Source organism: Melanerpes formicivorus, unplaced genomic scaffold (assembly GCF_026170545.1).
Source record: "Melanerpes formicivorus ecotype bairdi unplaced genomic scaffold, bMelFor1.0.p_v2 SCAF_192, whole genome shotgun sequence".
Taxonomy (NCBI): domain Eukaryota; kingdom Metazoa; phylum Chordata; class Aves; order Piciformes; family Picidae; genus Melanerpes; species Melanerpes formicivorus.
In genome coordinates, this window is record NW_027142544.1 from 453,254 (window position 1) to 465,318 (window position 12,065).

Consider the following 12,065-nt stretch of genomic DNA (forward strand, 5'->3'; position numbering starts at 1 on the left):
TCCTCTTGTTCTGGTGCTGGTTGCCTGGGAGAAGAGACCAACCCCCACCTGGTTACAGCCTCCCTTCAGGTAGTTGTAGACAGCAATAAGGTCTCCTCTGAGCCTCCTCTTCTCCAGACTAAGCAACCCCAGCTCCCTCAGCCTCAGAGACCAAGGGAGGACTTCTTCACTTTATGCCCAGGCTAAAACAAGGCAAGCAGAGTTAACTTATCTATCCTTTGAAACAAGCATCCATCACTCAAGTAAGATGGCAAGCTGAAGAGTGTGAGAGGGCAGCATTTTTGCATACATTGATAACCACTGAGGTCATGACTGGGATGTCACATCCGTGAACTCGACACAGCGATGACCAAAAGGCCAACCCCTTCCCAGTCAGAAAGAATTCGACTTTCTTTCTCCACAGAAGTCTGAATCACTCTGGTGACTCAAAGCAGAACTTATCCCATCTCAGAGACAGCTCTGACTGAGTCAGGCTGGGATTAGTATGCATCCTTTACTCCTACCAGCACTCTTCTGCCTAGGCACAGCTGCTACCGTTCCCTGTTCAGACACTCCACACACACACACGTCTAGAGGTTTTTCTGCTCCCTGGGGAATTGATCTTTTTTCTTTCTTTCCTCCTGGTGTCTGACTGAGCTTCCTGTCAGCTGGGTTACCCATTATAAATCCCTACTGGGTAGATTTACGTGAACAACAGATTTTGTGCCTGAGCAGACAAAGTAAGGAGCTGGAGATTTAGAAGGGAGAAAAAAAATATCCCCTTCAAGACAATCCAAAGTGATAACAATTTGGAAAGCTGGAACGAGGTTTGAAAACACAGTTGTTCAAGGAGCATAGAATCACAGAATCAGTAAGGTTGGAAAAGACCTCAGAGATCATCAGGTCCAACCTATCACCCAACACCTCATGACTACTAAACCATGGCACCAAGTGCCACATCCAATCCCCTCTTGAACACCTCCAGGGATGGTGACTCCACCACCTCCCTGGGCAGCACATTCCAGTGGCCAATTAATTAGTCTTTCTGTGAAGAACTTTCTCCTCACCTCCAGCCTAAACTTCCCCTGACACAGCTTGAGACTGTGTCCTCTTGTTGTGGTGCTGCTTGCCTGGGAGAAGAGACCAACCCCCACCTGGCTACAACCTCCCTTCAGGTAGTTGTAGAGAGCAAGAAGGTCTCCCCTGAGCCTCCTCTTCTCCAGGCTAAGCAACCCCAGCTCCCTCAGCCTCTCCTCACAGGGCTGTGCTCTCCAGACCTCTCCCCAGCCTCATTGCCTTTCTCTGGACACATTCAAGAGTCTCAATGTTTTTTCTTAAACTGAGGGTCCCAGAACTGGACCCAGTACTCAAAGTGTACTGATGACCAAAGTAGTATACCCAACCAAAAGTGACAGAAGCTATCATCCTAACTTGGGACTGTTTAACCCTTTTCTGAGAGACATTTTATTCAAGAGGGGACACAGTCTCAAGCTGCACCAGGGGATGTTTAGGCTCAAGGTGAGGAGAAAGTTCTTCACCAAAAGAGTCATTAGTCATTGGAATGGGCTGCCTGGGGAGGTGGTGGAGTCACCATCCCTGGAGGTGTTCAAGAGGGGATTGGATGTGGCACTTGGTGCCATGGTTTAGTCATGAGGTCTGTGGTGACAGGTTGGACTCGATGATCCTTGAGGTCTCTTCCAACCTTGGCAATACTGTGATACTGTGAAACTGTGATACTGTGAAGAGTTAGATGTGTTGATTTACTGGTGAAACATTTCCCTTTAGAAAGTATTTGTAAAAGAAACATTTCATCAGTGACAGAAATGTGTTCCCTTTTGCTTTTGAATTAAACTATTTACCAAATATATCTGCTGAAAATCTGCAAGTCATCAGCCCCAAACTGCACTTTTCAGCAAACATTCCTTCCTAAAACATAAAAGTTTCCGTCTTCGTGTTTCCTTTGCAGCGTTTTTTCTTTCACAAATCAGTAGCGATTGCCAGAAAGGCATCAACCAAATAGCTTCAGCAAGAATGAGACTCATCAGTTACTGTGAATGGTTGAATAACACCCTGTATTTTCAAGATCTCATTCATCCTGACTCCCTCTCTAGCTTAGAGATCATAGAATCATAGAATCAACAAGGTTGGAAAAGATCTCAGAGGTCCTCAAGTCCAAACTATCACCCAATACCTCATGACTAACTAAAGCATGGCTTCAAGTGCCACATCCAATCCCTTTTTGAATACCTCCAGTGATGGTGACTCCACCACCTCCCCAGGCAGCACATTCTAATGGCCACTCTCTCTGTGTAGAATTTCCTCCTAACATCCAGACTGAACCTCCCCTGGTGCAGCTTGAAAGTGTGTCCTCTTGTTCTGGTGCTGGTTGCCTGGGAGATGAGACTAAGTCCCTCCTGGCTACAACCTCCTTCAGGTAGTTGTAGACAGCTATGAGGTCTTCCCTGACCCTCCTCTTCTCCAGGCTAAACAACCCCAGCTCCCTCAGCCTCTCCTCACAGGGCTGTGCTCCAAACCCCTCCCCAGCTTTGTTGCCCTTCTCTGGACACCTTCCAGCAACTCAACATCTTTCCTAAACTGAGGGGCCCAGAACTGGACACAGGACTCAAGGTGTGGCCTAACCAGTGCTGAGTAGAGGGGCACAATGACCTCCCTGCTTCTGCTGGCCACACTATTCCTGATACAGGCCAGGATGCCATTGGTCTTCTTGGCCACCTGGGCACACTGCAGGCTCATGTTCAGCCTCCTATCAACCAGTACCCCCAGGTCCCTTTCTGCCTGGCTGCTCTCCAGCCACTCTGACCCCAGCCTGTAGCACTGCATGGGGTTGTTGTGGCCAATGTGTAGAACCTGGCACTTAGATGTGTTAAATCTCCTGCCCCTGGACTCTGCTCCTCTGTCCAGCCTGTCAAGGTCCCTCTGCATAGCCCTTCTACCCTCTAACAGATCAGCACCTGTCCCCAGATTGGTGTCATCTGCACTCTTACTGATGATGGACTCATTCCCCCACCCAGATCATCAGTAAATATATTAAAGAGCATGGGGCCCAGCACTGATCCCTGTCAGTGCCTCCTGTGCCATAGCAGCGCGTTTGGAAGTACTTGATTCAAGCTAGCAGCAATGCAATCAGTAGCATCTGAAGCTAGAGCTGCTGGCCACTTCCCCTTTCACTTGGATGTGACTTTGCAAAACTTCTCTGCAACGTCTGATGGTTTTGGCACTGCCTGTTCTCCACCTCTCAGCAAATAGGAAAGAGTAGGATGACAGAAATTCCTAACAAAGAGCGGATGTTTCCAACACTGAGGAAACAATCCTTCTCCTTCTCCCACCCCAGCTGTTCTAAAGAAGCTGGTGAATTCTTTGGGCTGGAAAATCACACCTCCAGCACATCAGCTTCCAGCCTGGATGACCCCATTTAGATTTGTCAGTGCCGTAAACAACAACTGAAAGCGGGTTTAGAACGGTAAGGAGCAGGCAGCCTTATCAACAAGCAGAGCATGCTGTGCCCTCTTCTCATAAAATATTCTCTGTCATCAAAATTAGCCAACTCTCTGAAAAATTCAGGCTTGGTGGTCTTATTTTTCTGCTCACCCCACCCCACCCCCCGCAGTCTGCTCCCAGGCTCCAGCTGTACCCATGTATAATCTATGGTTGTTTTGCAGAATCAAGCGACTTCTCTTTGAGTTGCAACCTCTTTAAACAAGGTTGGAGAATTCTGTTTGGCCACCTGCCACTTCCCTCTGCCATCTGTATTTATGGCATGATCATGATGGACCTGATACGCCGTGGCTGACACAACCTCGTCGCACGCGCTCTGACAAACTGCATGAAAACTGCTGCAGCTGCAGAGAGGTTGGTGCTCCACATGTAGGCTGAGCAATCAATTTGTGCACAGGTCAGAGACTGTCACAGGGGCAGGGAGGAGGAAACTGTCCCCTTATCATTATGAACATGAGCCAACAGTGTGCCCAGGCAGCCAAAAGGCCAATGGCATCCTGGCCTGCATCAGAAATAGTGTGGCCAGCAGGAGTAGGGAAGTCATTGTGCCCCTGTACTCAGCACTGGTTAGGCCACACCTTGAGTCCTGTGTCCAGTTCTGGACCCCGCAATTTGAGAAGGACATTGAGACTCTTGAATATGTCAAAGAAGGGCGATGAGGCTGGGGAGAGACCTCGAGCACAAGCCCTATGAGGAGAGGCTGAGGGAGCTGGAGTTGCTTAGCCTGGAGAAGAGGAGGCTCAGGGGAGACCTTCTTGCTGTCTACAACTCCTGAAACGAGGTTGTAGCCAGGAAGGGGTTGGTCTCTTCTCCCAGGCAACCAGCACCACAACAAGAGGACACAGTCTCAAGCTGCACCAGGGAAAGTTTAGGCTTAAGGTGAGGAGAAAGTTCTTCACAGAGAGAGTTGCTAGCCATTGGAATGTGCTGCCCAGGGAGGTGGTGGAGTCCCCATCCCTGGAGGTGTTCAAGAGGGGATTGGATGTGGCACTTGGTGCCATGGTTTAGTAGTCATGAGGTGTTGGGTGAGAGGTTGGACTTGATGATCTTTGAGGTCTTTTCCAACCTTGTTGATTCTGTGATTCTATGATCACAAGCCCCAGCTTAGGCAGCAGGCTCTTGGTGAGGGACAGTAATGAGGAAAGGAAAGAGAATTAGTAATTCTGGGAGGAGGTGCACAGGGATAAGAAAGAGCAGTAGGGAAGCAGTGAGGTGGAAAAATTACCAAGATAAAGGGGAGGAAACAGCAGAGAAAATGAGAGAAATAAACAGAAAATGGGGGAAAGAAACAAGGACAAGGAAAGAAAGCCAGCACAAGATGAGAAGGAAAGAGCACTGGGAAATGTTTATACAGATAGATGCACCAGAAGCCAGGACTTCGGAGTGAATTCCAAGCAGCTGTAATGGAGGAACCTGCAACACATCCACACTGCTGGAGAGGAATGAGGACAGCAAAGGGTCTCACCGTGAATTTCTTGTAGAGCTCATAGGTGAGGAGAGGGTTGGGCAGTTCCCTGAAGTAGAGCTTGCAGAGCGACCCCACACAGTGGATGTCCTGGAGGTAAACTTCCCTTGTCAGGTCTGGGCATTGGTCAGACACAAACTCTTGTCTGAAACAACATTGAAACATCACAGCAGAGGTGAACAATAGCTGTAGCATCCCAATAGTCCACCCTAAATGCTCTTTCACAGCTAGAAGGAAAATAACAAGCTTTGAAGCAGAGACCTCTCAGTAGCCCAGCCCAGTTTGTCTCCAAGGTTTCAATTAGTCATTGGTTTCCCTAGCATAGCACCATGAGTGGACTCCAAATTGATATAAAAAGATTGCTTTGTCTTGAAGTGAGAGAGAACAACTCAGCACTTGTGCTGAGACCCTGCAGGCCTTTCCTATTAATAGATGCAGAGGGAGATGACTTCTTCTTTGCCATGAACTAATCCCTGAATCACACAGAATCACAGATTTGTCACAGTTGGAAGGCACCCCAAGAACCACCTAGTTCCAACCCCCCTGCCATGGGCAGGGACACTTTCCACTAAATCAGGTTGCTCAGAGCTGCATCCAGTCTGGCCTTAAGAACATACAGGAATGCAATTTCCACCACTTCCCTGAGCAACCTGTTCCAATGCCTCACCTCCCTCATGGGGAAGAACTTCTTCCTGACCTCTATTCTAAATCTACCCTCATCTACCTTGGATCCATTCCCCCTAGTTCTGTTACTAGACTGTACACTGACATGTTGTATCTCACTGTTATCACCTTCAGAGATGGTTCATCTTCTGAATCAGCCTAGAGATCTGTTGGCCCTAGCCTATGCTTGGGGGATTCACAGACAAAAGGTACCCAGCAATCTGACCAAGCCCCTCTGGTACTCAGCCAAGGTTGCCCTTACCTCAGCTTTTGTATGTTGGATGTCACTCCTGAGAGCCGGTAGATCCCATCCACAATGCCGTGAGTCTCAATGAACTCTGCACAGCTCTTCAGCACGTAGGGGACTAGGAGAGGAAAACAAGCCAAGATGCCTAATGAACACACACCAAGAACTTTTACAAGCCATCATCACAGAGGAGACAGTTTGGTGAAACAACAGAAAAGCCTTTCTGCAGATACAGGGCAGGGCACAGTCATGGGAGAAAGAGAGGGATTCTGCAGATGCAGAGCAGGGCACAGTCATGAGAGAAATAGAGGGAAAACCAACAAATAAACCTCCCAGAAACTGACCATAGCCAACTAACAAAGTGAAGATATGGTTGTGCCATGCCACACTCATTGACATATGTGGTTCTGCACATTGGGCACAGCAACCCCAGGCAGTGCTACAGGCTGGGGTCAGAGTGGCTGGAGAGCAGCCAGGCAGAGAGGGACCTGGGGGGTCAATGGTAGGCTGAACAGGAGCCTGAAGTGTGCCCAGGTGGCCAAGAAGGCCAATGGCATCCTGGCCTGAATCAGGAAGAGTGTGGCCAGCAGGAGCAGGGAGGTCATTGTGCCTCTGTACACTGCACTGGTTAGGCCACACCCTGAGTCCTGTGTCAAGTTCTGTGACCCTCAGTTTAGGAAAGATGTTGAGTTGCTGGAAGGTGTCCAGAGAACGGTAACAAAGCTGAGGAGGATTTTGGAGCACAGCCCTATGAGGAGACACTGAGGGAGCTGGGGTTGCTTAGCCTGGAGAAGAGGAGGCTCAGGGGAGACCTTCTTGCTCTCTACAACTCCCTGAAGGGAGGTTGTAGCCAGGTGGGGGTTGGTCTCTTCTCCCAGGCAACCAGCACCAGAAGAAGAGAACACAGTCTCAAGCTGTGCCACGGGAGGTTCAGTCTGGATGTTAGGAGGAAATTCTACACAGAGAGAGTGGCCATTGGAATGTGCTGCCCAGGGAGGTGGTGGAGTCACCATCACTGGAGGTGTTCAGGAAGAGACTTGATAGGGTGCTTGGTGCCATGGTTTAGTTGATTAGATGGTGTTGGATGACAGGTTGGACGTGATGATCTTGAAGGTCTCTTCCAACCTGGTCTAGTCTATTCTATTCTATTCTATTCTATTCTATTCTATTCTATTCTATTCTATTCTATTCTATTCTATTCCATTCCATTCCATTCCATTCTATTCCATTCCATTCCATTCCATTCCATTCTATTCCATTCTATTCTATTCCATTCTATTCTATTCTATTCCATTCCATTGCATTCCATTCCATTCCATATGACAATGAACCAGCTTTGAGGTCACCGGAACATGGTGGGAAGGAAGGTAAGGTTTCTCTCTCTTCCTTTCTCTTTTATTTCCAGAAAAAAAGAAATAAAGAAAGAAAGAAAGAAAAAAGAAGACCATTTGATTCTAATTGAAAGCATGAGGTAAAACATGCAGTCCCTGGACCCTCCCCCCTCCTCAAGACAGAGCTCCAGCCTCGCTGAATTGTGCCAAGACGGTCTGATTGGCTTGGATGAACGTCAGAGGAGCATTTGCACTTCCATATAAGTTTACATACCCACAGTTTAGTGCTCCAAAACTCCCACAGAGTGGGTACAAACTTCAAATAGTGACTAGACCTGCACACTGACAAAATCTGACAGAGGCTTCAAAAGAACTCTTGCCAATGTAACCAGCCAAAGGCTTTGCCAGCCTCAAAGCTGAGAGAGGCCTGAGGCACAATGTTTACATCCCAGTGTGGACCCAAAGCACATGTTTAATTTTTCCCCCCATCATATAGGTATAGCAAACCTTCATCTTCTTGGTCAGAACAAGCCTCCCTGTCCCCAGTACTATAACAACCCTGGTTATAACAATAACAGTGAGAGAGCCCTTCCTTATTAGGTGCTAGAAACTTCTGTGTGCTTAACACAGTGCTCCACACAGCATAAGCACACAAAAACCACAGTAAATGAAGAAGTTAAAGTTCCCCACTGCAGTGCTGACTCTGCTGCACTGCACTTTTGGAAAGCTGTGTGGAAGAAAACAGAGCAAGCCATACATTTGACTGGAAAGCCATTTATAGCAGTTACTGCCTCTTTACAACACCACCGAGGTAATGGCTCTGGATGGACCTTTCCTGAGTTCTTCTGCTCAAAGTTCAGGACCATTGCAGGCCAAGGGGCAATGGACACAGATTGGAACACAGGAGGTTCCATGTAAAGACAAAAAAATCTTCACTTTGAGGGTTCTGGAGCACTGGAACAGGCTGCCCAGAATGGCTGTAGAGTCTCTCTCTCTGGAGGCATTCCAAACCCGCCTGGATGCACTCCTGTGTGATTTAGCCCAGGTGATCCTGCTCTAGCAGGGCTTGGACTAGATGATCTGCAGAGGTCCCTTCCAATCCCTAGAATTTTGTGATGATGATTAAGGGACTGGATCACGTGCCTTATGAAGAAAGGCTGAGAGACCTAGGGCTTTTTAGTCTGGAGAGGAGAAGACTGAGAGGGGATCTAATAAATATACATGAGAGCTGCATGAGAGAGTCCAATGGAGAGCTACCAGGATGATTGAGGGACTGGAGCACTGCCCTGTGAGGAGAGGCTGAGAGCCCTGGGGCTTTTTAGTCTGGAGAAGACTGAGAAGGCATTTAATAAATGTTTATAAACATCTGAGGGTTGGGTGTCAGGAGGGAGGGGACAGGCTCTTCTTCATTGCACCCTGTGATAGGACAAGGGGCAATGGATATAAACTACAGCACAGGAGGTTCCACCTCAACATGAGGAAAAACTTCTTCTCTGTGAGGGTCATGGAGCACTGAAATGGGCTGTCTCGAGAGGTTGTGGAGTCTCCTTCTCTGGAGACTTTCAAGACCCATCTGAATGTGATCCTGTGTGACCTGAGCTAGATTATTAGCCCTGCTCTGGCAGGGGGGGTTTGGACTTGAAGACCTCCAGAGGTCCCTCCCAACCCCTAACATCCTGTGATCTGTGACTCTGTGAAATCCTTTCCAGAGAAAGCCTAAGTGACATATCAAGAAAGAGGATCTTCGTGAGGATCTGTAACTGCAGTAGGGAACTCAGATCATACGATGATGAGCAGGCTAGAAATGAAAGAACGATACAAATAGAAAACTAAGCAAAAACTAGAAAGGCAAGTGACTTCCAGCCTGTGCTGGTTTTAGGCTAGGCCTTGAAAATGGAGTTACAGATTTTGAGCAGAAAAGCAGGAGAATGTAAATAAATCACTATGGGGGTGTAAAAAGGAAAACAAAAGATTATTCTAAACAAATTCATTGGGTAAATATCTGCAATAAGAGGAGCTAGACTAGACTAGACTAGACAGAATAGAATAAACCAGGTTGGAAGAGACCTTCAAGATCATAGAGTTCAACCTATCAACCAGCACCACCTAATCAACTAACCCATGGCACCAAGCACCCTGTCAAGTCTCCTCCTGAGCACCTCCAGTGATGGTGACTCCACCACCTCCCCAGGCAGCCCATTCCAATGGGCAATCACTCTCTCTGTGTAAAACTTCCTCCTAACCTCCAGCCTAAACTTCCCCTGACACAGCTTGAGACTGTGTCCTCTTGTTCTGGTACTGGCTGCCTGGGAGAAGAGACCAACCCTCACCTGGCTACAACCTCCCTTCAGGTACTTGTAGACAGCAATAAGGGGTGCCCTGAGCATCCTCTTCTCCAGGCTAAGCAACCCCAGCTCTCTCAACCTCTCCTCACAGAGCTGTGCTCCAGACCCCTCCCCAGCTTTGTTGCCCTTCTCTGGACACCTTCCAGCAACTCAACATCTTTCCTAAACTGAGGGGCCCAGAACTGGACACAGGACTCGAGGTGTGGCCTGACCACTGCTGAGCACAGGGGCACAATGACCTCCCTGCTCCTGCTGGCCACACTGTTCCTGATGCAGGCCAGGATGCCATTGGCCTTCTTGGGCACCTGGGCACACTACTGGCTCATGTTCAGGCTATTGTCAACCAGTACCCCCAGGGCCCTTTCTGCCTGGCTGCTCTCCAGCCACTCTGACCCCAGCCTGTCAGGACCTCTGATGATTAGGGGGTCCAACCCCCTTGCTAAGGCACAGTCACCTAGAGTAAATCACACAGGAACATGTCCAGGTCCAACATGGGAGTGCTCCTTGCCACAGACAGTATAGGCATCAGAAATCCCTGTAGGATCACCTAGAGTCAGGACATCAGGAGTCTATTCACCATTACATGGCAATGTAAATCACAGAGCTGGTTATCTTCTGAAGGAAGATGTGGATGAGATTTGTAGCAGGGCCTCTGTGTGTGTGTGCATGCAGGCATAGAAGGGGGGTGAGGGGGGTGTCCAATCTTGACACTTCTATAATTAAAACTGTGCTGGAGGCTTAGAAGTTGGAAGAGGCAGCTGGTGTCACACAGACCCTGCTTGTTCTGCCAGACAGCCAAACTGTCCTCATTTAAAACTACAATAGAAACCAGATGGAGGGGGGAGAAGAGAACATGGAGCAAGGCATCAGTCAGAAGGGAAATTGAGTTATAAACATACTGCACACAAAAGACAATACTCCTCTTTCCCTGGACAAAAATAAACCAGAAGGGCAGTCACAGTAACTCATTCCACTCTCACTGGGTATCCCCTCCAAGATCAGTGTACATAGAGAGTCACCTCCACAAGGGCCTTCTCTGTGACCACAGCTTGTGCCATCTCCTTCACACATGTGCTGCATCCAGGTGTCATTCCTTCCTCCCCATCTCATCCCTCTGGCTTCCAATGCACTGACCCCATTGCCTCACAGGGATGGGGTTGGGGTTTTCTGCTTTCTCCTGTCCCTTTCCAGCCATAGCACCACCACCCCCCAAACCTCCCACCAGCGAGCAAGGTGCTCACTCTTCACTTGCCTGTCAAAGGCTTCGTCTGGCACAAGGCTGAGCATTTAGGTGGTGGAGTCACCATCCCTCAAGGTGCTCAAGGGGGGATTGGACATGGCACTTGGTGCCATGGTTTACTAGCTATGAGGTCTTGGGTGACAGGTTGGACTTGATGATCTTAGAGGTCTCTTCCAACCTTATTGATTCTATGATTCTATGATTTTGGATCAGAGCTTGGGAAGCCTTAAAGCAGGTCTCTAACTAAATCATGAGCAGTCCAAATATGAGGAGCATTAGAAAGAGGAGTTATCTCTTCTAGTGACTGTTGGGAGGATGACTTCCTGGCCTTCCACCAAAGTCAGCAAAGAGCAAGAAAGAGCCTGTTCCAGCAGGAAATGTTATCAATGACCTGCAGCCTTCAGTGCCACCTTCTAGAATAAACTCTTAGTCCCCCTGGGCTACAGAAGGACTTTAGTGAGGAGATTGCTAAGTCAGCCACCCTAACCAGTCAGTGTGATTGCTGTCCAGTAAAGCTGTGCTTATCTTTAGCTAAGCTGGGCTGGATCACATGCCCAGGGTAAACTGCACCGGACTGGGACTGAATAGCAGCAGGCTTTGCTTTTCTCTTTATCCTTCTGGTGTTCTCTCAGAAGGGTCCTAACAAGGATAAAAATCAGTGCCAAAGCTACCCAGGTCCTCCTTAGTGGTTGGTTTGTGCCACATGGGAGAGGTTTCTTATCCCCTCTAATTTTAATTTCATTCTAGTTCAAGTAATGAGAGGATAAATGCAGACCTTTGATTTCACCTGGAACACCGAATTTATGATGTTTGACTTCCAGGAAGCAGTAAGGGTTGGGGATTTGGGGGGTTGTGTTTGTTTTGGGTTGTTTTCTTTCCTCCTTTCTCTCAAAAATGAATCCTGAAGCCATTGGACAAAAAAAAAATTGTGGGCTTTTTTATGCCCCCATCTTGATTTTGTTGAGTATTATTTGCTTCCTACCATGCTATGTCAATGGCATAGCAGGCAAGGTCAATATAGTCTCTTGTTGCAATTTAAATGACTAACTTAAGGCACAGTGCCTCCTTACCAATGAGACTTTCAGTCTGCACTGAGGAAGAGCTGTTGTTTTGCACAAAGACAAGGAACAAGCCAGTCCCCATCTTAGAACATATTAATATATTAACTTAGCCTCTTAATCACAGGAAAGGAGCAGCACTGACTTGAAAGCCAGTATCTCTGCTGTGAAATGCTTCTGCATTTCCTGGTGCTTCCTACTTCAAATCACGAGCTCTGCTG

General features: G+C 48.1%; 1 protein-coding gene across 1 annotated transcript in view; it reads right to left on the reverse strand.

Moving 5' to 3' along the window:
* ARHGAP31 (Rho GTPase activating protein 31) overlaps positions 1–12,065 on the reverse strand; it is an 87,336-nt gene that overhangs the window by 24,717 nt on the left and 50,554 nt on the right. The window contains 2 exon segments of the mRNA XM_068169551.1: positions 4,961–5,105; positions 5,886–5,988. Coding sequence (XP_068025652.1) covers positions 4,961–5,105; positions 5,886–5,988 — 248 coding nt within the window.